This window comes from Saccopteryx bilineata, chromosome 8, assembly GCF_036850765.1.
Source record: "Saccopteryx bilineata isolate mSacBil1 chromosome 8, mSacBil1_pri_phased_curated, whole genome shotgun sequence".
Taxonomy (NCBI): Eukaryota; Metazoa; Chordata; class Mammalia; order Chiroptera; family Emballonuridae; genus Saccopteryx; species Saccopteryx bilineata.
In genome coordinates this window covers 84,935,182-84,960,305 of record NC_089497.1, presented here as the reverse complement: position 1 = coordinate 84,960,305, position 25,124 = coordinate 84,935,182, and the positions used below count along the sequence as shown (strand labels likewise).

The following is a 25,124-nucleotide window of genomic DNA, read 5'->3' as shown; positions in this document are numbered from 1 at the left end:
TTCAAAGCCCTGGGCTTGCCTGGTCAAGGCACGTACAGGAAGCAACTACTATGACTTGATGTTTTCCATTCCCTTCCTCCAAAATCAATAACAATAATAATAAAAGAATAAGCACTAGAAAAAATATAAGTACATATTTAATCTTGGGCTAGTGAAGCTATTCTAAACATGTAAGAAAAGGAGGAAGAAAAAAAATTATCGATTTTGATTAATAAGAATCAAAGTTTCCCCTAAATATGATTAAGAGGCAATTGAAAATCAGATTTACAACAAATGCAGCATAGGAGTTTGTAATTACCTATAAATCAAATATCCCAACTGGGCAATCTATTGTACAAAAGAACAATTACATCTGGCTAATGAACACACCTTGGAAAACCCTTAAAAATGCAAATTAAAATTGTAAAGTTCCATTTGAAATGCAACAAACAGGCGAAGACTAAATAAAACAGTAGAACTCAGAAAGGATAGGAGGAATAAGCCCTCTCCACATGGCAGTGATACAACAGGAAGTTGGAGGGCCAGCAACACTGCACATTTTCTTTGACTAGAAATCCTATAGTCAGAACTTAGATAAGGAAACAATTTAAGAAGTAAATAAGATGCTATCTACAAACATACCCATTTTTCTTATATCAGCAAAAATTCCGCCTATCAATGAGGTAGAAGTTAAAGAAATTATGGCATACTCATAGGATGTAATATTATGCAGCCATTAAATGTTATAGAATACTTGATGACAGAAAAGTGTGTGTGACATTATTAAACTAATAAAGAACTTTGTAGAAATGCAAGATCCTAATTATATTTTTAAAAAAATACAGTATAGCAATATATCTTAATAAAAAAATGGAATGATATATATCAAATGTTAAAATTGTTAGCCTTAGGTTGTGGGATTACAAATAAATTTGAATTTTTAATCGCTTTTCTGTGTTTGCCAAGTTTTCTATAAAGAAAATATGTTGTAATCAAAACCTACTACTACAATTATTATACACATACAAAGTTATAAAAAAGCCCGCCACTTTAAAGAAAAGATGGTTCATGGAGCAGAAAAGATATGATATTTATTTCTAGTTTACACAAGAAGTATTTTTTTCCCTTATCTATGCTGCAGTGAGCAATCAATGGGGTGATTAGCAGGGTACTAATTTTAAACTCTTCCCTTGCTAAACAAAACACATTAGAAGCTAATTGAAATATCAATGGTTTGAAAAAAAATCTTACTGGCAAAGCAATAGTAACAAAGGCCATAAACAGCAATAAAAATTCTGAGAAGGTATTGACAGTCAGATTTTGAGGGATGGATTTGATGAGCTCCTGGGGCAGAGATCCCCAGCGAACCATCTGTGGAACTGAAACTCATACTGGTTTTCAAAAGCTGAATCTGGAGTTAGGAAGGAGGGAAATGGCCACCAGTGTTTGCAGGGAGTGAGGTGCTCATTTCGTGCCTGTCTGCAAGTGAACCAGTTTCCAAATGTGACCAGAAGGGCTAAAACAGTTATTAAATAATTCAAACCAGAAGGGCTATAACAGCACTGTTACAAGTGCCTGTGTGGTGCCTTTCCTCAAACAGCTAAAAGCAATGCCCTTATTATAAAGGAACATTCGCTGCTGCCTCTCACTGTGCAACCCAGTCCTGGCGATCGAAGTTCTAGAAGCATGGTTATGAACTTATGCAAATGCCTAGAGGTGGGAGAGTGAACAAGGTGCCCACAGAATGTGGGGAGCTCAGCGAATCTCAGCGAGCAAGGGAAGCGTGAGAGGAGATAAGGCATAGTGAGTTAGTGTCTAGAAGGATCACTGACCCCTGAGCCTAGACTACTGGGCCTGGGGTGGGGCCAGCTGGAGACCAGCCCTAGAAAGTTCTCATTAACAATTAAGTCAAAGACTCATTTAGGGCTACATAGCCCTTGCTTCCTAACTCTGTGTTCTCTCTGCTTAACTACAGGTTTGTTTCAAACTCACACCTTCTTGCAGAATCTTCCATATCTGGAGTCATCTTAGATAAGAACCAAAGTCTCCCCATTTAAATTTAACACCAGTAGTCTTTGGAGTTCTCATTCAATAATTTTTTTTTTGTATTTTTCTGAAGTTGGAAACGGGGAGGCAGTCAGACAGACTCCCGCATGCGCCCAACCAGGATCCACCCGGCATGCCCACCAGGGGGCGATGCTCTGCCCATCTGAGCGTTGCTCTGTTGCATCCAGAGCCATTATAGTGCCTGAGGCAGAGGCCACAGAGCCATCTTCAGCGCCCGGGCCAACTTTGCTCCAATGGAGCCTCACTGTGGGAGGGGAAGAGAGAGACAGAGAGGAAGGAGAGGGGGAGGGTGGAGAAGCAGATGGGCGCTTCTCCTGTGTGCCCTGGCTGGGAATCGAACCCAGGACTCCTGCACACCAGGCCAACACTCTACCACTGAGCCAACCGGCCAGGGCCTAATTCAATAATTTTTATTATACCCTTGTATTACTGGAACTATTTCAATTTCTGAAAATGAACTCACTATAAAAAACTTAAATAGACACCTGATAGTCTGACCTGGCCTGGTCCTAAATCCATTAATAGATTTAAAATGTTAGTTTCCTCTATTATATATAAACATAATAAAAAACTACTAAAATAGAAAATGTTTGTGCCACACATAATGTCAGCCCACACAGCACTGGTAGTTCACACCCAGCATTTTGGGAGACACTGTATCAGAGACAGAGGAACCTGGAGATGACATGGGAGGCTGGGCTGGGTCCAGTGTCTACTGACAGAGAAGGGTAGACAGATACAGCTTTTGAGGACCCACCTAAAGCACTGTAGCCGCAGTCCCTGGGCAAACCGGCCAGCTTGGTACTCTTCGCCATCCATTACTGAAGGGACTGTCTCGGTGTCCTGCACAATGACCGCCATTTCACTGTCTCTCTTTCCCAGCATGCTTCGGTCATTGATGTTGGCAGAGCCTACAAGGAGAAAGAGTGAAACTGAACAATAGTCTCACCAGAGTAGATACTGTCAATTGCCCTCCCCACTCAATTCCTCCTTCCTAACAAAACCCTAATTTTAGCTGCTGTGCTCTAAAGAGGCAGGACCTTTACCCCAGGTGTGCATCTTGATCAGTCTAAGACTGCATTGTAATTTCTTTTTGCCAGTGATTGACTTAGGAATGGGCACTTGATATGATTCGAGCCATTGTGACATGAAGGAAAGTCTGCTAGAGGGTTCTGAGAAAGCGTTTTCCCCCTTTTAATAAACTTTAAGAAGAGAGTGCTATCCCTTTAGCTTTTGGGTATTTTGGTTTAAGTGGCTGGATGAGAATGTGATTCCAAGGGCTGCTGGGGCCACTTTGTAACCAGTAGGAGATAGATAAGCTGAAGATGGCAGAGCAGAAAGAAAACAGATTCTGAGTGTTTAAGTCATCAAACTAGCCAATGCTAGAACTATCTTACCTTCTGCTGTGTGAAACAATATATTTCCTTATTGTTTCACATGCCTCTAGCAGGATTTTCTATTTTGTGGCTTGAAGGATTCTTACTGATATAGTCACTAAGCAAACAAATAACAAAAGATATGCTTACCAGCTCAATTCAGCTTTAATCAGACTCTGTAGACTTTAACTTAGTCACATAATTATGAATGTCAAAACCCAAGAGTACCTTCACAATCAATAGTCCACTCTAAAACACAGATTGTCATTAGTGGCTTTGGGTTTTCCATGCTCTTGCCTTACTTGTGTGGCATGCAAAGAGCTTCTGTATCAACTTTCCTCCATTCTATTTTTAAATCCAAATGAGCTCAGAATGTTGGCTCACACTGAAGGGCAAGTATTTTAATATTAGTTCAACCTGCGCTTTCTGCATTCCTCTGCTTGTATTCAGAAACCCCATCACATTTTCTGCTTCAATCTCTGTGGATTCATTCTTTTGACTCTTTGAGGTGTCCTACAAACCACAGAAGGGGTCTGACCAATTTTTTCTTCTTGTTTCTCTTGCTGTAGTCATGTGTTCACTTTCTCTGCAGATGTGGAGAGATGGGTGGGGTTGAAGGGGAGCACTGGAAACCTACCGTGATGGGGACAGTCAGGGTATAAGATGACAGCAGCCTACCCTAAGTTCCAATGGAGGGATGTTGTACATGAGAAAAAGATGGCCCATCTTGAAGAGATTTATTGCCATTTGCCACAAAATTGCCATGTGGTTAATATACAAATCTATGATAACTATGGCTGTGAATGGTGCCCCACAGTGATCGTGGGCAATAGAGAAAGGATGGAGCACCTCACGAACACTTAGGAGAACTGCAGGGTGACAGCTATTGAAACACTTTGTTTTGTTAGCAACTAAGAGTTCTTTATACATATACTTTTTTATTACACCAGAAAATTCACAGCCATGTCTTTGGGCTGGATAGTTGGCCCAGCATTAAGGTGGGCAAAGTCATTTAATCTTTCTCAGCTTTAATTTTATTTTGATATATTGAGATCATATTATAGACATTGTAGCATTGTTGTAGGAAGTAAGGTCATGTGAGAAAGCACATAATAATCTACAAACTGCTCTACAAATGCTAATATTATTGGCATTATTACCAGATACTTGTTAATATTCTATAATATCTGTGCCAGAGAACATTGCCATAGAAAGGGACAAGTTACCAGCAAGTAGCATTTGTAGCAAAGAAGCCTCCTGTCTGGGTTAAGCACCTCTCACTGCAGTGTTTAAACTAGAACTTGGAGAAGAACCAAGTTCCCACTGTAGCTCTGGGCCTTCACTACCCCTAGTATCCAGCAGAGGCCGCTCTCAGGCCGCATGCTCTGGACCTTGTGGTCATCGCTGCTTTCCACTATCAGGAAAACTGGGGATGGGGACACACACACACACACACACACACACACACACTTCACCACAGTCCCCAATCTCCCTTCTACTAAGGTACTCCCAAAGGGAGAAATATACTCCTGGCATTCTGAGCTTGAATTCTTACAAATAGGAGTGGTTATTGTATTTCAAGGGCTGATCTGGAGTTACCTGGGGCACCAACTCTCAATCACACTGAGTAAGTGTTGGCTACTATTTAATAGAAATGTGAAGAAAGGGCTGAGAAAATTTTAAATGAATATAAGTCAGATACTGAAAATGAGATATTAATTAATATAAATGCCACCTCTGTTCTTGTTAAATGTTCCCATATTCTGGAAACCAAATTCAGAACAGCAGATATAGCATTATTTCATTTCTATAGAACATGAAAAAGAAGAAAGAGTAAGGTTCTAGAAAGACACACATTAAACCGTTAAGAAGGAGGGGTGCTTCCTGATGAGGAGAGGGTAGACAGTAAGGGGAATTTGACCGTTTAGTTTATATATGTACTTAGAGTTTGAGTTGTTTACAATAAAGGTGACTTGTAGTCGCGTAGTACTTTTTATGATAAGTACAATCTCTTGTTTTTATTAAGACATTGCCTTGAAAATTTAAAACCACTTAAATTTTAGAAAATTACATTTTCTAAGTCTGCTAATATTAAGGAACATTTTAAGACATTGTAAAATATAGCAAAATAAAAAAAGAGTATATGAAAACATATATAGACAATTTAGGAATTTAATGCACAGGCTGAAAAATAGAACACTACCACATCCCAGAAGCCCTTGGGTGTCTTCCGTACACGCCCTACTTGCCCCCCACCCCCAGAAGGAGAAGTTATAGAGAGTTTGGTGTCCATTGTGCTTTCCTAAACAACAACAACAAAAATAGCTTACTTTTGACTTGTTTTTAGTTTGTATAAAGGAAATCCTATATAATCCTTAGAGATTCGCATCTTTTCAATATTATGACTTTGGGATTTATCTGTGCATAACTGAACACACCAGGACTCATTCACTCTACTGTTGATAGATGTTTGGGTTGTTTTGCTGTGATGCACAATTACGCTGCACATGAGAGTTTCTCTGCATTCTGTCCGCAGCTGGAGACATGCTGCTCCACAGCCTTGCCGATACTTGGATTGTACAACTTTTTAATTTTTGCTAATTGGTATTTTAAAAACTGTCCTTTGTCTCATTGTTATATTAATGAGAATGAACATCTTTCATATACTTATGGTCTCAATATGTCCCTTTAAACATTTCCTTTGGCCATTTTTCCTTGGATGCTCTCTTTTCCTACTGATTTATGGGAATTCTTTGTATGTTTTGAATAGTAAGTGTGCTTGCTGCAAATACTAATTTTCAGTTTGAGATTTATCTTTTTATTTTCTTTATAGTGTCTTTTAATAAATACAGTTCTGAATTTTAATGCAGTTGGGCTTATCTATTTTTTCTTTGTGGTTTGTGCTTTGTTTCACATCTTGTTTCAGAAGTTGTGAATTCTCCTGTGCTAGGCAGAATAACGTCTGCCAGAGATGACCATGTCCTAATCCCCAACGCCTGTGGATTTGTTGTGCTACATGCCAAAGGGGAACTAAGGCTGCATATAGAATTAAGGTTGTTAATCAACTGACCTTAAAAATAGGGAGATTTTTCCCTGGCTGGTTAGCTCAGTGGTAGAGCGTTGGCCTGGCGTGCAGGAGTCCCGGGTTCGATTCCCGGCCAGGGCACACAGGAGAAGCGCCCATCTGCTTCTCCACCCCTTCCCCTCTCCTTCCTCTCTGTCTCTCTCTTCCCCTCCCGCAGCCAAGGCTCCATTGGAGCAAATTTGGCCCAGGTGCTGGGGGTGGCTCTATGGCCTCTGTCTCAGGCGCTAGAATGGCTCTGGTTACAACAGAGCAATGCCCCAGATGGGCAGAGCATCGCCCCCTGGTGGGCATGCCGGGTGGATCCCAGTCAGGCGCATGCGGGAATCTGTCTGACTGCCTCACCATTTCCAACTTCAGAAAAATACAAAAAAAAAAAAATAGGGAGATTTTCCTGGATTATCTGAGTAAGCCTAATATAATCACAGAGTCCTTAAAAGTAAAAGGGACTCAGAGGAAGATTAGAGCAGGATGAGCCAGAACTTTTCAGAACTTTCAGAGAGAGATAACATTGCTGCCTTCAAAGATGGAGAAAGGGGGTCACGAATGTGGGCAGCCTCTAGAAGTTGGAAAAGACAAGAAGATGAATTCTTCCAGAAAGGAAGACAGCCCTGCTGACACCCTGAGGTCAGCCCATGAGACTCACATTGGACCCCTAAACTACAGAACAATGTGTTTGTACTGTTTTATCCACTAAGTTTGTAGCCATGTGTTACAGTAGTAATAGACAAGGGATGTACCAACTGTACCCTGTTTTGGCTTATTAAAGGAAAACTGATTCTGCTATTGAGCCCAAATGAGCTATTCTGCACTTTCTACCCAGTGGTGTTCCCCGAGTCTCCAGTTCAGAGGTTCTTGGCTTGGGCTACACATGAGCATCCCCTAGGAAGCTTTTAAGAAATACTGGTGCCGAAAATAAAAACAAAAACACCTTGATGACTGAACCCAGAGCAGACCAATTCATCAAAATTTCTGCAAGTAGAAACCAGATATTAGTATTGTCCAATACCATGCCATCCTTTCATCTTTCCATTAATCCTTTATTTTTGATTTAGTTTAAGGTAAATTACAGACATGAATAAACTTCCCCCAAATAACATGGTTTTTTTAACGACTCCCCAGGCAATTCTAATGCAGCGAGGGATGAGATTCACAAGACTAGATCAAGAGTAACTAACCTTCTTTACTGGGGCCTTTCAACTACGGGCTCTCAGCAGGCACGCAAGCCTGCAGTTTCTCATACCCACCCTAGCTGATCGCTTCCAGACCTTCCTGCTCCAGTTCTGCAATATCCATGTGGATCTTTCTGGTCTACAGAGAAAGAATACCTGCCGGCTCTCCACCCAGAACTTCTGGAGGACAGTGGCAATGTTTGGTTCATGTTTTCTCTCCCTGTTGTGCTTTGCAGTGGATTAGTGAACACTAAAAAAAAAAAATCATTTCACTTGGCCAACAGGATAGCCTTAAATTCTCCTGAAGGATAGCCTTGTTTTGTTTAGAAAATCAAATAAATGTCAACTTGGTTCAATAACAACATTAAGATGGATGAGAAAACTGGATTTGGTCTCAGGTTGCATAACCAGCAGGATCATCCAGGCCAAAAGATAATGAAAGCTACACACAAAAGAGACCTTCGATGCGAGAAAACAAGTATTTCCTCATGAGGAAAAAATGAGGATAAACAATTACTTATGTTTCTTATATCAATTATGCAATAATTCTGGCATATGTATTACATGTTATAAAGTTTAATCGTGGCTTACTTTAGATATTTGCTTGAGCTTTTAGATATGTGCTTCATGTAAAATATGTCTAACATAACGCCTCAACCTCCCTGAGAATTTTCAACATTGTTCTCCGTGTTATGATCTTAAACAGAGCTGAAGTTTGAGAGCAACAACAACAAATTTGCTCACTCTTACATAGCAATAAAAAGAACAAAAGCACTTCTGGAACTGTCCATTGGAGAAATCTGTTGCGTCCTTGGGGAAGAAGAAAAAAAAATCCAGACTGAAGAAAGCGAGAGTGACATCAGAGAAATGGCGCTGTGAAGAGCGATACCGATAAATCTACCCAAGATATCAACAAGTTCTTCAACCAGAGACAGAAAAATCTATCCTTGGAGCATCTAGAAGTCCCACATACTGAAAATGAAGGTATGATTGAGTGAAAAATTGACTAAATATATATATAATCAACCCCGAAGGAAATAAGATGGAGAAAGGAACACTTCGCCTTCCTCACTAACCTAAACTAGGGCTGCTTTCACTTGGAACTGAGATAGAGGGCTTAGGGGGTGGAGGGAACCAGGATGCGGCACAGACATCCAAGCTGAGGACAGAGTGTGCCAGCGGCGACTCAGCAACGCGGGCTAACACCCACGCTGGACCGTGACAAAGTAGGGTGAGTGGCGGCCGCCATTAGCCCCGATATCCTGGTTGGTGAGCATGGATAGTGTGCAAGAGGTTCCTCCTAGCACCCCAGGAGTGGGCACCTGTGTTCCCGGACAGAGGGGCAGAGTCAGAGGCCTTTGCATGGGCTGTGAACAGAGTCTCAGTGTGGTCCCTGCACCCTGAACAGCAGCGCGGCGCATGGCGAGTGCACGAAAGTGAACTTCCCTACACCCAGACTTCTCCAGGTGGGCGGTGCCTCACCCAGCCATTGAAGCTAACAGCCCTGGGAAGGAAAAAAGATAAAAGAAAAACTAAAGCATTGGGAGGAAGGGTGCGCAAGCAGCTTGCAGTCTGACTCGGGAACAGATCTGCAGATCTAATCGCTGAAATTAGCTTAACCTATAGTCTGCTCATCTCCCAACTGACCTATGTGGCTCTAACTGACAAGATCTCTCTCAGTTCAACAATGTAAGACAAGAGGTGTGATATTTTTTAGTGCCTCTTGCTATGTACATAGGGGTGGGGGCAACTTCTGATTGGCAGAGCTTTCATACTCAGGGCTACACGTTAAAAAGAGGGATTTGGCAGCTTGTGAGACCTCCTGTTTTGCAAACAGCATCTAGGGCATCTTCTTCCCAGCCAAAACAGGTTACAAAGTGCAGAAAGCCTGGGGAGAGTGGTCTCACAGAGTGCTGAGGCATACTGGACACGCCTGGAGGTGCATAGAAAGGCACCTTGAGAGCAATTGGCTCCCAGACCCGCCTGATTACACTGGCAGCTCTGACTGACAGAGCCTTACCCAGAGCCCTGTGCTGAATGGGGATAGAGTGGGGATATGCCAGTTCTTTGAGCCTCTTACTCCCCAGGCAGAGGCAGCAGCAATCTCGTAGCTGGATCATCAGGCTGCTAATTCAGGAAGGAAAGACTAGGAGAGAGGCTCTGGGAAAATGGACTCTCTTATTGTTGGAGCCTGCAAATGCTAACAAGCCTAGACTGCCAACGAGACTGAAGCCTAATATATGACATCACCATAGAGACTTATTAACTTCAAATCTCTAACTAAGCATGCCACAGGGGCAGAGCCTGGGGTACAGAGTAACTGACCAGGAAGAGGGAGAGGAAAGAAAAAGGAAGATGATAGCCTCTCAAAATCAATAAAAATCCAGACTATAACCTTTTCCATTTTTTTATTGTTTCTTTCATCTTCTTGTCTTGATTATTTTCTTCTTCTTTCACTTTGGTGGTTTTATTCTCTGTCTGTCTTATTCTTTCTTCTTCTTGACCTACACTACCCATAAGTGTTACATTTCCCATTTTATTTCTTTTCTTATTCCTTTCTCTCTATGAGGGTTGCACTCCAAAACCCTTAACTCTCTCTCTCTCTCTTTTTGTTCTTTTTGCTTTTTTCTTCTTTTTGTTTTTCCTCTTTCTTTTTTTCTCCCTCTATATTAGTTTCTTCTTTTCTCCTTTACTTTTCCTCTCATTCAACCCTCAATCACGAAAAAGTTATTTTATTTGGGACTGAAAATTTTTCTTTGTGGCACTCTGGGTGCTTTTTATTTTGCTTTTTAACTCATTAGCAGTGCTCCCATCCCTGGCTCTCCATTCTACCTAGTTTTTGCTCCACTTAATACAATAGTAATTAAATTTCTTTTCTTTTACATGTTTCCCTCTTATCCTTCTCATTATATCTCTTAGTCGACTATCACTTACAAGCAAATCATTTTACTCTTGACCCAAATTTTTTCCTTTTTTGCATTTTATGGGCCCCTACCTCATTTTTTGCCCCTTTATCACTTCTCCCCAACTCAGCCCCTCCATTATAGGTAGTTTTTGTTCCATTTAGCACAATATAATTCAGAGTTCATCACAATTTTTTCTCAAGGAGGAGGGGAGAGGAGAGGAGAAAAAAGGGGAAATAATAAATTTTCTTTTTCTTTTTTTACTTTTTATTCTTTATTAATTCTCATTAGTACTATCAACAAAACCATTAAGGAAATGGAAATCAAATGCCATTAAGGAAATGGAAATCAAATATCATGGATACAAAAGACAGAGATGTAGCACTATAGATGAGAAAAAATCTATGGAGAAAAAATTTAATATATTGGAAACCTTGGAGCTAAATGACAGAGAATTTAAAATAGAAACCCTAAAAATACTCAGAAATATCCAAGAAAACACAGAAAGACAATTTAGAGAGCTCAGAAAATAACGAACACAAAGAATATATTACTAAGGAAATTGACACTATAAAAACAAATCAGAGATGAAAAACTCAATTCATGAACTGAAAAATGAGGTAACAAGCTTAGTTAATAGAACAGGCCAGATAGAAGGCATGATTAGTGAAATAGAAGACAAGCAACTTGAGGCACAACAGAGAGAAGAAGAAAGAGACTCAAAAATTTTTAAAAATGAGAAAACCCTATAGGAATTGTCTGACTCCATGAAAAAGACTAACATAAGAATAATAAGTATATCAGAAGGAAAAGAGAAAGTAAATGGAATGGAGAACATATTAAAACAAATAATAGACAAGAACTTCCCAAGCCTGTGGAAAGAACTAAAGTCACAAATTCAAGAAGCAAACAGAACACCAAGTTTTCTTAACCTCAACAAACTTACTCCAAGGCACATCATAATGAAATTGGCACAAACAAACGACAAAGAAAACATTCTCAAGGTAGCCAAGGAAAAGAAGAATACAACACAGAAAGGAAGGCCCATTAGATTATCAACAGGTTTCTCAGGAGAAACTCTACAAGCTAGAAGAGAGTGGACCCCAATATTTACAGCCCTGAAAGAGAGGAACTTTCAGCCAAGAATACTATACCCATCAAAGCTATCCTTCAAGTACGAAAGAGAAATAAAAACATTCACAGATACAGAAAAGATGAGGGTATTTATCATCAGAAAACCCCCACTACAGGAATTACTAAAGGGGGTTTTCCAACCAGATACAAAGAACAAAACAAAATCAAACCACAAGTACAAGCTCCACCAGGAACACAATAAAACCGAATTTAAACTGTGACAACAAAAAAAAAAAGGGGGTGGGGGAGAGGACGGAGATTAACAGTAGCAAAGGATGATGGAGTGCAGAAGCACTCGTAAGATAGTGCACTACAATGAACATGGTAGGTAGCCTTTTCATTACTTAATGGTAACCACCCTTGAAAAAACCACCACAGAAGCACATGACTTAAAAAAGATAGCAACAGAGGAAAGAAGTATGGAATACAACCAAAAAAACCCAAATGATAGAAAAACAAGAAAAGAATCAAACAAGATATAAAACTAACAGAAAGCAATTTATAAAATGGCAAAAAGGAACCCACAAGTGTCAATAATTACACTAAATGTAAATGGATTAAACTCACCAAAAAAAAAGACATAAAGTAGCAGACTGGATTAAAAAAGAAAATACAACTGTATGCTGCCTACAAGAAACACATCTAAGCAACAAGGATAAAAACAAATTCAAAGTGAAAGGCTGGAAAACAATACTCCAAGCAAATAACATCCAAAAAAAAGCATGTGTAGCAATACTCATATCTAATAATGCTGACTACAAGACAGCAAAAGTACTCAGAGACAAAAATGGTCATTTCATAATGATTAAGAGGACACTAAATCAAGAAGACATAACAATTCTTAATATTTATGCACCAAACCAAGGAGCACCAAAATATATGACAGCTACTTATTGACCTTAAAACAAAAACTGACAAAAATACAATCATACTTGGAGATCTCAATACACCACTGATGTCTCTAATTCATTCATCCAAACAGAAAATTAATAAAGATATATTGGCCTTAAAAAAACACTGAGGCCCTGGCCGGTTGGCTCAGCGGTAGAGCGTTGGCCTAGCGTGCGGAGGACCCGGGTTCGATTCCCGGCCAGGGCACACAGGAGAAGCGCCCATTTGCTTCTCCACCCCTCCGCCGCGCTTTCCTCTCTGTCTCTCTCTTCCCCTCCCGCAGCCAAGGCTCCATTGGAGCAAAGATGGCCTGGGCGCTGGGGATGGCTCCTCGGCCTCTGCTCCAGGCGCTAGAGTGGCTCTGGTCGCAACATGGTGACGCCCAGGATGGGCAGAGCATCGCCCCATGGTGGGCGTGCCGGGTGGATCCCGGTCGGGTGCATGCGGGAGTCTGTCTGACTGTCTCTCCCTGTTTCCAGCTTCAGAAAAATGAAAAAAAAAACAACAAAAAACACACACACACACACACACACACACACAAAACACTAGAGCACCTGGATATGATGGACATCTACAGGACATTTCATCCCAAAGCGACAAAGTATACATTTTTCTCTAGTGTACATGGAACATTCTCAAGAATTGACCATATGTTGGGCCACAAAGATAACATCAGCAAATTTAGAAAAATCGAAATTGTACCAAGCATATTTTCTGATCATAAAGACTTGAAACTAGAATTCAACTGCAAAAAAGAGATAAACAAACCCACAAAAATGTGGAAACTAAACAATATACTTTTAAAAAATGAATGAGTCAAAGAAGAAATAAGCGCAGAGATCAAAAGATATATACAGACTAATGAAAATGACAATACGACATATCAGAATCTATGGGATGCAGCAAAAGCAGTAATAAGAGGGAAGTTCATATAACTTCAGGCCTATATGAACAAACAAGAGAGAGCCCAAGGAAACCACAAAACTTCACACCTTAAGGAACTGGAAAAAGAAGAACAAAGACAACCCAAAACCAGTCGAAGAAAGGAGATAATAAAAATCAGAGCAGAAATAAATGAAATAGAGAACAGAAAAACTATAGAAAAAATTAATAGAACAAGGAACTGGTTCTTTGAAAAGATCAACAAAATTGACAAACCCTTGGCAAGACTTATCAAGGAAAAAAGAGAAAGAACTCATATAAACAAAAACCAAAATGAAAGAGGAGAAATCACCAAGGACATCATAGATATACAAAGAATTATTGTAGAGTACTATGAAACACTTTATGCCACTAAATTCAAGAATCTAGAAGAAATGGATAAATTCCTAGAACAACACAACCTTCCTAGACTAAGTCAAGAAGAAGCAGAAAGCAGAAACAGACCAATTAGTAGGGAGGAAATAGAAAAAACTATTAAAAACCTCCCCTAAAATATAAGTCCAGGCCTAGACGGTTATACTAGCAAATTCTATCAAGCATTCTAAGAAGACTTGTTTCCTATTCTACTCAAAGTCTTCCAAAAACTTGAAGAAGAAGCAATACTTCCAAACACATTTTATGAGGCCAACATAACCCTCATACTGAAACCGGGCAAGGACGGCACAAAAAAAGAAAACTACAGACCAATATCTCTAAGGAATACAGATGCTAAAATACTAAACAAAATACTAGCAAATGAAATACAACATATTAAAAAAATAATACATCACGATCAAGTGGGATTCATCCCAGAATCTCAAGGATGGTTCAACATATGTAAAACGGTTAACGTAATTCACCATATCAACAAAACAAAGGAAAAAACCCACATGATTTTATCAATAGATGCAGAAAAGGCATTCTATAAAATACAACACAATTTTATGTTTAAGATACTCAACAAATGGGTATAGAAGGAACATATCTCAACATAATAAAGGCCATATATGATAAACCATCAGCTAACATCATATTAAATGGCATAAAACTGAAGACTTTCCACCTTAAATCAGGAACAAGACAGGGTTGTCCACTCTCTCCACTCTTTTTTTAATGTGGTGCTAGAAGTTCTAGCTAGAGCATTCAGATAAGATAAAGAAATAAAAGGCATCCATATCGGAAAAGAAGAAGTAAAGGTATCACTTTTTGCAGATGATATGATCCTATACATTGAAAACCCCAGAGAATCCACAAAAAGACTACTAGAAACAATAAGCCAATAAATACAGTAAGGTCACAGGATACAAAATTAATATACAAAAGTCCATAGCCTTTCTATATGCCAACAATGATACATTAGAAAACAAACTAAAAAAAATAATCCCCTTCAGGGTTGCAACAACAAAAAAATACCTAGGAATAAACATAACAAAGTATGTAAAGGACCTATATAATGAAAACTACAAAGCATTGTTAAGGGAAATCGAAAAAGATACAATGAGATGGAAAAATATTTCTTGTTCTTGGATAGGAAGAATAAATATAATCAAAATGGCCATATTACCCAAAGCAATATAAAAATTTAATGCAATTCCCATCAAAATTCCAATGACATTTTTTAAAGAAATGGAACAAAATATCATCAGATTTATATGAATCTATAAAAATCCCCAAATAGCCAGCAATCCTAAAGAAAAAGAATGAAGCTGGGGGCATTACAATATCTGACTTCAAATTATATTATAGAGTCATGACAATCAAAACAGCATGGTATTGGCAGAAAAATAGACACTCAGACCAATGGAACAGAATAGAAAGTCCAGAAATAAAACCACATGTGTATGGTCAAGTAATTTTTGATAAAGGGGCCAACAACACATAATGGAGAAAAGAAAGCCTCTTTAACAAATGATGCTGGAAAAACTGGAAAGCCACATGCAAAAGAATGAAACTCAACTATAGTTTGTCCTCTTGTACTAAAATTAATTCAAAATGGATCAAAGACCTAAATACAAGACCTGAAACAATAAAGTACATAGAAGAAGACATAGGTACTCAACTCATGGACCTGGGTTTTAAAGAACATTTTATGAATTTGACTCCAAAGGCGAGAGAAGTAAAGGCGAAGATAAATGAATGGGACTACTTCAGAATAAGAAGTTTTTGCTCAGCAAGAGAAACTGACAACAAAATAGACAGCCAACTAAATGGGAAATGATATTTTCAAACAATAGCTCAGATAAGGGCCTAATATCCAAAATATACAAAGAACTCATAAAACTCAACAACAAACAAACAAACAAACAATCCAATAAAAAAATGGGAAGAGGACATGAATAGATACTTCTTCCAGAAAGAAATACAAATGGCCAACAGACACATGAAAAGATGCTCATCTTCATTAGTTATTAGAGAAATGCAAATCAAAACTACAATGAGACACCACCTCACACCTGTTAGATTAGCTATTACCAACAAGACAGGTAATAGCAAATGTTAGAGAGGCTGTGGAGAAAAAGGAACCCTCATTCACTGTTGGTGGGAATGTAAAGTAGTACAACCATTAGGAAGAAAGTATGGTGGTTCCTCAAAAAACTGAAAAACTACCTTATGACCCAGCAATCTCTCTACTGGGTATATACCCCCAAAACTCAGAAACATTGATACATAAAGATACATGTAGCCCCATGTTCATTGCAGCATTGTTCACAGTGGCCAGGACATGGAAACAACCAAAAAACTCTTCAATAGAAAACTGGATAAAGAAGATATGGTACATATACACTATGGAATCTACTCAGCCATAAGAAATGATGACATCAGATCATTTACAACAAAATGGTTGGATCTTGATAACATTATACGAAGTGAAATAAGTAAATCAGAAAAAACTAAGAACTGCATGATTCCATACACAAGTGGGACATAAAAACAAGACTAAGAGACATGGACAAGAGTGTGGTGGTTGGGGGGGGGGGGAGGGGGAGAGGGGAAGGGGGAAGGGAAGGGGCACAAAGAAAACTAGATAGAAGGTGACAGAGGAAAATCTGACTTTGGGTGATGGCTATGCAACTTAATTAAATGACAAGATAACCTGGACATGTTTTCTTTGAACATATGTACCCTGATTTATTGATGTCACACCATTAAGATTAATAAAAATTTATATATAAAAAAAGAAGTCTGAAGAAAGCGAGACCTCTCCATATGCCCAAGGCCACATTGTCAGTTTCCAAAGAGTGGATAAGAACTAGGTGCAAAATCGATCTATTATTGCTAGCCTAAATAAATTTTAGGCTTTAAGGGTTCGGAGACCTTTCTAGAAGATAAGTCAGTTGTAAAATCTATTTGATTGAGAGCTCTGTTTCTGAAAACTACTTTGCATTTATACTTTATGTAGTATAAAGCAGGTGGAAAGTCAAAATGACCTTTAAAATGAAAATATTTACATCTGTCAATTTTTACTTCCAGAGGTCTGAGATCCTTCTAAAAGGATCAAGTGAATTTGATTTCACTTTGTTTGTATTTCCATTTCAGCAATATTCCCCTTCCTACTGTAACTGCCAAATTTAATATAAATACACTGCTCACAAAAATTTGGGGATCAGGGAACGTGCAGCTACTCCAGTACTTTCAGCCTTTTGTGTAGTGCATTTTCACCAATGAAATAACAGTTGGTTTTGCATCTCATTTGCATAATCAAACAACTTTCTTTGAGTTGTCGTTAGCTTTTCTGATCTTCTTGTTTAATAAAAAAAAAGTCAAAAGCTTTTTTTTTTATCACTTCATATTCATTTTGAAATAACCCCTAATTTTTGTGAGCAGTAGATATTCTGAAATTGGTGTCTGAAGGAAAGGCCAGACTAGCTTGGGGAAATAAAAGAAATCTTGCTATGGGGAAATAGGGTAGTAAATAAATCCCTAAAGAACTCTGATCCCTACAGAGCAAGAGATCAGAGACACAGACATTTTTCTTCGACGACACATACATTTATTAAGTGTATGTATGTGTGTGTCCACATTGTGGTCTACAGCAGTGGTTCCCAACCTTTTTTGGGCCATGGACCGGTTCAATGTCAGAAAATATTTTCACGGACTGGCCTTTAGGGTGGGACAGATAAATGTATCACGTGACCGAGAAAAGCGTCAAGAGTGAGTCTTAGACGGATGTAACAGAGGGAATCTGGTCAATTTTCAAAAATAAAACATCGTTCAGACTTAAATATAAATAAAACGGAAATAATGTAAGTGATTTATTCTTTCTCTGTGGACCAGTACCAAATGGCCCACGGACCATTACTGGTCTGCGGCCTGGAGGTTGGGGACCACTGGTCTACAGTATATACTTTCTGGCTTCAGAACTACTTTTTCTTTCTTTTTAATCATGTTCCAGATAAGACAGTCTCATTACTCCTAGATACGAGATCTCCCTCCCCCTTTTCTCAGTGGAGGATAGACAAATTTACTGCCAAAATATTTCAAAAATGCTCCAAAACATTTAGTTTCCCTTTTAAAGAATAGGGAAGTATCTTATTAGAGCTGAAAAACTACATTTACTTTAAAACAGATGAGCAGAATCCCCAATAGTGGGATACATTGTAACTCTAGGTAACACACCCTACACCCTTACCACTCATTTTTATCTGACTAATTATTAACTGTTTCTCATCCTGACCTTTCAAGGTGTGTGTAACATAATATGTATTAGAAAACAAAACAATTCAATAATAGGAAAATGAAGCTTTCCATGTGTATAAAACAATACAAATGAACACCCATCCCTCCCATCAAGTTGATATAATCTGGATAGAATGTACAACCAGTAACTATGTCCTGAATCTGTCTGGTGGGGAGAGGACTTCGGAAAAATCTTTTGTGAAATCTATTTCTTGTCCTTGACAAGAAAAGACTGCAGACCTCAATCCAGGGCTACATCATATCATTGCTTCACAATTCCCACTAACTATATACCCTGCACTCTGTTTACTGACACCCAAAACATAGACTCTGGTGAAAAGAAACAGAAAACAGAGGCAACAATATTTTAATATCCTTCTGATTCTGACTTTTGCACAACAGCAGATCTGTGAAAGTGGTCAGGTGGGTGTGCCACAAATAGTTACAAATTGCCACCTGGTACTCATTTCTGACACATTTTGCCACCCTATTTCTCCTTTCTTCCAATCCCTAAAATGTAGGTACCTGGATTCAATAAAAATAAGGGAATACTAAAGAATTAAAGAAAACAGGCTGATAATTGCACTGCTGGGGCTAACTGAGGCCTCTAGCTACTATAATTTGCATGATGGCCATTTAATTGCTCTGTTTCTTCATAGATGAAAAACAGGGATTAGAAAGGTTGTAAGAGATAGATTGTTTCAGAAGTGTTTTAGATAGTATGTTACTGTCCCTCTCAACTGTGAAGGAAGCTTGGGAGAAACAGAAAGATTTCTGCATGATATGAGTCAATAAGCAAGAAACACAGAAACCACTACTTACCAATAATAACAGTGTTGTCATCAGCAATTAGCAACTTGCTATGGACATAGATGAGCTCAGTGACTAGGTTTCCTTCAAGCTCTGCGTGTGTTCTCAGACCACAGAATGATATGTAATTTATCCACTGATTGCCAACTGTAAGTTTAAAAAGAAATTACTAAAATTAATATGACCAAGCTCAATAAAGGCATGTTCAATTTTACCAAAATAAATACACTACTTAAATAGATGAAGAATAGATAGTATAATGTGTGTGTGAATGTGTATGGGTGTGTGTAATTTCAGAATTCACCTACGATTTATCTCTGTTGTTATATTACATCAGTGGTAGTCAACCTGGTCCCTACTGCCCACTAGTGGGCATTCCAGCTTTCATGGTGGGTGGTAGTGGAGCAACCAAAGTATAAATAAAAAGATAGATTTAACTATAGTAAGTTGTTGTATAAAGATTTATTCTGCCAAACTTAGCAAAAATCTAACATAAAGTACTTGGTAAGTAATTATTATTATATGCTTTAACTTGCTGTAACTCTGCTTTATAAATTTTATAAAGTAAAGTTACTTCCCTACTTTATAAATCACCATTACTGTGGAACCGGTGGGCGGTTAGAAAATTTTACTACTAACAGAGATACAAAAGTGGGCGGTAGGTATAAAAAAGTTGACTACCCCTGTATTACATCATTATTTTGATCAGTTTTATTACAGAATATTTAGAATGCTTTAAATATATTTTTTTATTATTTTTGCTTTTTTAAATTATTTTTTATTAAATTTTAAAATCTATTATGTTGACATGAATTCAAGTGTCCCACTCAATACAAGACCCTCACCCCTCAACAATGTGCCCCCATTACATCCCTTTACCTACCTCCCCTCTGGAATTTCCTGTCTCGTTATCTGTATCTATGTTATGTATATATAATTTCACTAATCCTTTCACCTTCCCCAATCCTGTCCCCTCATCTCCCTTCCCTCTGACAGCTGTCCCTCTGCTCCCTGTGACCCTGCCTCTGCCTCTATTCCATTCCTCAGTTCACTTTGTTCATTAGATTCCACATGTAAGTGAGATCATATGATATTTGTCTTTCTCTGCCTGGCTTATTTCACTTAGCATAATAATTTCCAGGTCCACACATGCCATCACAAGAGTAATATTTCCTTCTTTTTCATAGCTGTGTAGTACTCCATTGTGTATATGTACCACTGTTTTTTTTATCCATTTATTCACTGATGGACACTTGGACTGTTTCCAGATCTTAGCTGTTGTAAACAATGCTGCAATAAGCACAGGGGTGCGAATCTTCTTTTGAATTAGTGTTTTGGGCTTCTTAGGATATATTCCTAAAAGTGGGATAGCGGGTCAAAAGGCAAGTTCCATTTTTAATTTTCTGAGGAAATGCCATACTGTTTTCCACAGTGGCTGCACCAGTCTGCATTCCTACCAGCAGTGCAGGAAGGTTCCCTTTTCTCCACACCCTTGTCAGCACTTAAGTGTATGTTAATTTGTTAATGAGTGCCACTCTGACAGGTATGAGGTGGTATTTCGCTGTGGTTTTAATTTGCATTTCTCTGATGATTAGTGACATTAGACATTTTTTCATATGCCTATTGTCCAACTGTATGTCCTCTTTGAAGAAGTGTCTGTTCAGGTTCTTTGCACATTTTTAAATTGATTGTTTATCTTCCTAATGTTGAGTTCTAGAAGTTCTTTATAAATTTTGGTTATTAACCCCTTATTAGACATATTTGCAAGTATGTTCTGCCATTGTGTGGGTTGTCTTTATATTTTGTTAATGGTATCTTTTGCTGTGCAAAAGCTTTCTAGTTTGATATAGTCTCATTGTTTATTTTGTCCTTTATTTCACTTGCCTGTGGAGATATATTGGCAAAAATATTGCTACAAGAGCTATCAGAGAGATTACTGTCTATGTTTTCTTCCAAGATGTTTATGGTTTCATGACTTACATTTAAGTCTTTTATCCATTTTAAGTTTATTTTTGTGAGTGGTGTAAGTTGGTGGTGGTCTAGTTTAATTTTTTTTTTTTTTGCATGTTCCTGTGCAAATTTCCCAGCACTATTTATTAAAGAGACTATATTTACTCCATTGCATACTCTTGCCTCCTTTGTCAAATATCAATTGATCATGAAGGTGTGGGTTTATTTCCAGGTTCTCTGTTCTGTTCTATTGATCTGTATCCCTGTTCTTATGCCAATATCAAGCTGTTTTGATTACAATGGCTTTATAGTGTAACTTGATATCAGAAAGTGTGAAGGCTCTGGCCGGTTGGCTCAGCGGTAGAGCATCGGCCTGGTGTGCGGGGGACCCAGGTTCGATTCCTGGCCAGGGCACATAGGAGAAGTGCCCATTTTCTTCTCCACCCCCCCTCCTTCCTCTCTGTCTCTCTCTTCCCCTCCCGCAGCCAAGGTTCCATTGGAGCAAGGATGGCCTGGGCGCTGGGGATGGCTCCTTGGCCTCTGCCCGAGGTGCTGGAGTGGCTCTGGTCATGGCAGGGCGATGCCCCAGAGGGGCAGAGCATCGCCCCCTGGTGGGTGTGCTGGGTGGATCCCAGTCGGGCACATGCGGGAGTCTGACTGTCTCTCCCCATTTCCAGCTTCGAAAAAATACAAAAAAAAAAAAAAAGGAGGAAGTGCGATACCTCCCACTTTGTTTTTTTATTTTCAGTATTGCTGAGGCTATTTGGGTTATTTTTTGGTTCCATATAAATTTTTTGCAATATAGGTTCTAGATCTGTGAATTATGTCATTGGTATTTTAATAGGAATTATATTGAATCTATAGATTGCTTTGAGTAGTATTGACATTTTAATGATGTTTATTCTTCCTATCCATGAACATGGTATATGCTTCCACTTGTTTGTATTTTCTTGATTTCTTTTTTCAATGTCATATCATTTTCTGAGTACAAATCATTTACCTCCTTGGTTAAATTTACTCCTAGATACTTTATTTATTGATTCCTTTTTGCAATAATAAAGGGGATTGTTTCCTTTTTTTTTTTTTTTTTTTTTTACAGAGACAGAGAGAGTCAGAGAGAGGGATAGATAGGGACAGAGAGATAGGAATGGAGAAAGATGAGAAGCATCAATCATCAGTTTTTCATTGGGACACCTTAGTTATTCATTGATTGCTTTCTCATATGTGCCTTGACCATGGGGCTACAGCAGACCGAGTAATCCCTTGCTCAAGCCAACGACCTTGGGTCCAAGCTGGTGAGTTTTGCTCAAAGTAGATGAGCCCGTGCTCAAGCTGGCGACCTTGGGGTCTCGAACCTGGGTACTCCGCATCGCAGTCCAATGCTCTATCCACTGCACCACCGCCTGGTCAGCCTTAATTTTTTTCTGACAGTTTATTGTTTGTGTATACAAAACACAAGTGATTTATGAATATTAATTTTATATACTGCCACCTTGCTGAATTCATTTATTAGAACTTGTTTACTAGGAGTTTTTTGATAACTGTTTCAATTTCATTTGTTTTCATTTTTTAACTGAGTCTAGTTTTTTAAGTACAGTATCATATCATTAGCAAATAATGACGGTTTTACTTCTTCGTTTCCAATTTGGATGCCTTTTATTTCTTCTTCTTGTCTGATTGCTGTGGCTAGGACATCCAAAACTATGTTGAATAAGAGTGGTGAAAGGGATACCCCTGTCTTGTTCCTGATCTTAAGGGGATTGCTTTTAATTTTTTTCCCATTGAGTATGATGTTGGCTGTCAGTTTGTCATATATGGCCTTTATTACGTTGAGGTATGTTCCCTGTATTCCCACTTTGTTTAGAATTTTGATCATAAATGAGTGGTGGGTTTTTATCAAATGCTTTTTCTGCATCTATTGATATAATCATGTGATTTTTCTCCTTCCTTTTGTTTATGTGATGAATCACATTGATTGATTTGTGAATACTGAACCAGCCTTGTTTCCCCAGAATAAGCCCCACTTGATCATGATGTATGACTTTTTAAATCTATTGCTGGATCTGGTTTGCTAATATTTTGTTGAGAATTTTAGCATCCATGTTCATCAGGAATATTGGCCTATAGTTTTCTTTCTTTGCAGTGTCTTTACCTGGTTTTGGAATGAGGATAATGCTTTCTTCATACAGTAAGTTTGGAAGTTTTCCCTCCTCTTGAATTTTTTGGAATAGCTTGAGAAGGATAGGTGGTAGTTCTTCTTTGAATGTATGGTAAAATTTTCCTGTAAAGCCATCTGATCCAGGACTTTTGTTTTCTGGAAGTTTTTTGATAATGATTCAATTTTATTTGTTGTAATTGGTCTGTTCAGGTTTTCTAATTCTTCCAGATTGAGTTTTGGAAGACTGTCTGTTTCTAGGAATTTATCCATTTGGCCTAGGTTTTCCAATTTTTTGTCATATAGATCTTTGTAGTATTTTCTTACAATCTTTTGTATTTCTGTGGTGTGAGTTGTTATTTCTCCACTTTCATTTTTATTGTTTTTTATTTGGGTCATCTCTCTTTTTTTCTTGATGAGTATGGTTAAAGGCTCATCAATCTTATTTACCTTTTCAAAGAACCAGCTCTTGGTTTCATTGATCTTTTGTATTATTTTTTAGTCTCTATGTCATTTTACTTCTGCTCTGATCCTTATTATTTCCTTCCTTCTACTTCTTCTGTGCTTTGTTGTTATTTTTCTAGTTCTTATAGGTTCAGGGTTATATTGTTTATTGGAGCTTTTTCTTGCTTCTTAAGGTATGCCTGTAATGCTAAGAACTTCCCTTTCAGGACTGCTTTTGCTGTGTCCCATAGATTTGGAGTTTTCGTATGTTCATTTTTACTTATTTCAAGAAATTTTTTATTTCTTCTTTGATCTCATTGTTAATCCATTTATTATTTAATAACATGCTATTTATCACTATTTATTTTTGCTCTCTGAAGAATTTTATACTGTTGATCTGGTGCATACACATTTACAAAAATCATATTAAAGTACTTTCTATGTCCTCCAGAAAAAATATTTTTATATGAACATTTTATTTTAATGATTTGGTGAGTAAGTACTGAGGTGGGATAATTAAAGCTGAGTCAGCATAGATAATCCAAGATTTCGGTGTGAACTTGCATCTATCTTGGTTGACATCTGCTGTGGTTTGCATCAAATGCAAGATGTGTATGCCCACACTACCTGATGAATGCACAGTTTGCAGCATCTTCAGTGCAAAGGAACAGTTAAACTTTATAGACTTTGGGTAAATAAAAATGTTTGCAATTAAATAACACTCCTTCTAAATTATTAATACCAGGAAATGAAGGAATCCTGACTACATTTTATCTTGGAGAAATTTCTTCAGAGAAAGCAGAACCAGGCTTGTACTTGGGTACATTGTCCTCTCATCATGAGGGCCATTCATGTGATAAGAAGAAATGCATTCCATACCAAGCTAACCCATAATCACTACTCTGACAGAAGTGACAATCACAAGTTTTTATGGACCCTCCCCAACATAGTAGTTGCCTTGGATAAGCAACATCTGATACTAGAATAAATAAACTGGAATCAAACCATATCAAATTCTAATAGAAAGAGAATATGAATCTTTTTCTTTTCCTTTATGAGAATCTAAAGCACTTTAATAGAACCAATATAGTTCATGTTCCACTTCCTGAAGTTTCCATGTATTACTCCTATTTCCATGTAATACTCCATGTATTACTCCCTATTTTACTGCTGATGTTATGCAGTGATTCTGTTAAATATGGGTATCTTGAGAAGAAGTTCATTCATAGGTTATATACAGAAATTCCTCCTTTTACAGATAACCCTCCCCTTATATATATTATATATAGGAGTAGTCTCACAGCTGAGCTTCCCAGAAATTGATTGGCTAGTGCATTGGTACATCATGTGGTCAAGATATGCATTTTTTAAAAGTTTCATGTAAAGAAGATTTTTGCAAATATTGTTTTCTCTCCATTTGTTACTGTTATATTGGAAAGATATTCTGTACAAAGCATTGCCTCCTCTTTGAACCAGAGAGAGGAGCATTTCCTCTTTCAAGCCCTTCATCCCTATGTAATTCCTGGAAAATATTTCTAATATAATGCCTAATAATATTCTTTT

The 25,124-nt window shown here is 38.2% G+C and overlaps 1 protein-coding gene across 6 annotated transcripts in view; it reads right to left on the bottom strand.

Moving 5' to 3' along the window:
* Window positions 1-25,124, bottom strand: part of PLD1 (phospholipase D1) — a 315,252-nt gene that overhangs the window by 7,356 nt on the left and 282,772 nt on the right. For all 6 annotated transcript variants that reach the window (XM_066241913.1, XM_066241915.1, XM_066241909.1 and 3 more), the window contains 2 exons: window positions 19,025-19,159; window positions 2,804-2,957 (listed from right to left, as the gene is read on the bottom strand). In XM_066241913.1, the coding sequence (XP_066098010.1) occupies window positions 2,804-2,957; window positions 19,025-19,159 (289 nt within the window). The remainder of the gene's footprint in view (window positions 1-2,803; window positions 2,958-19,024; window positions 19,160-25,124) is intronic.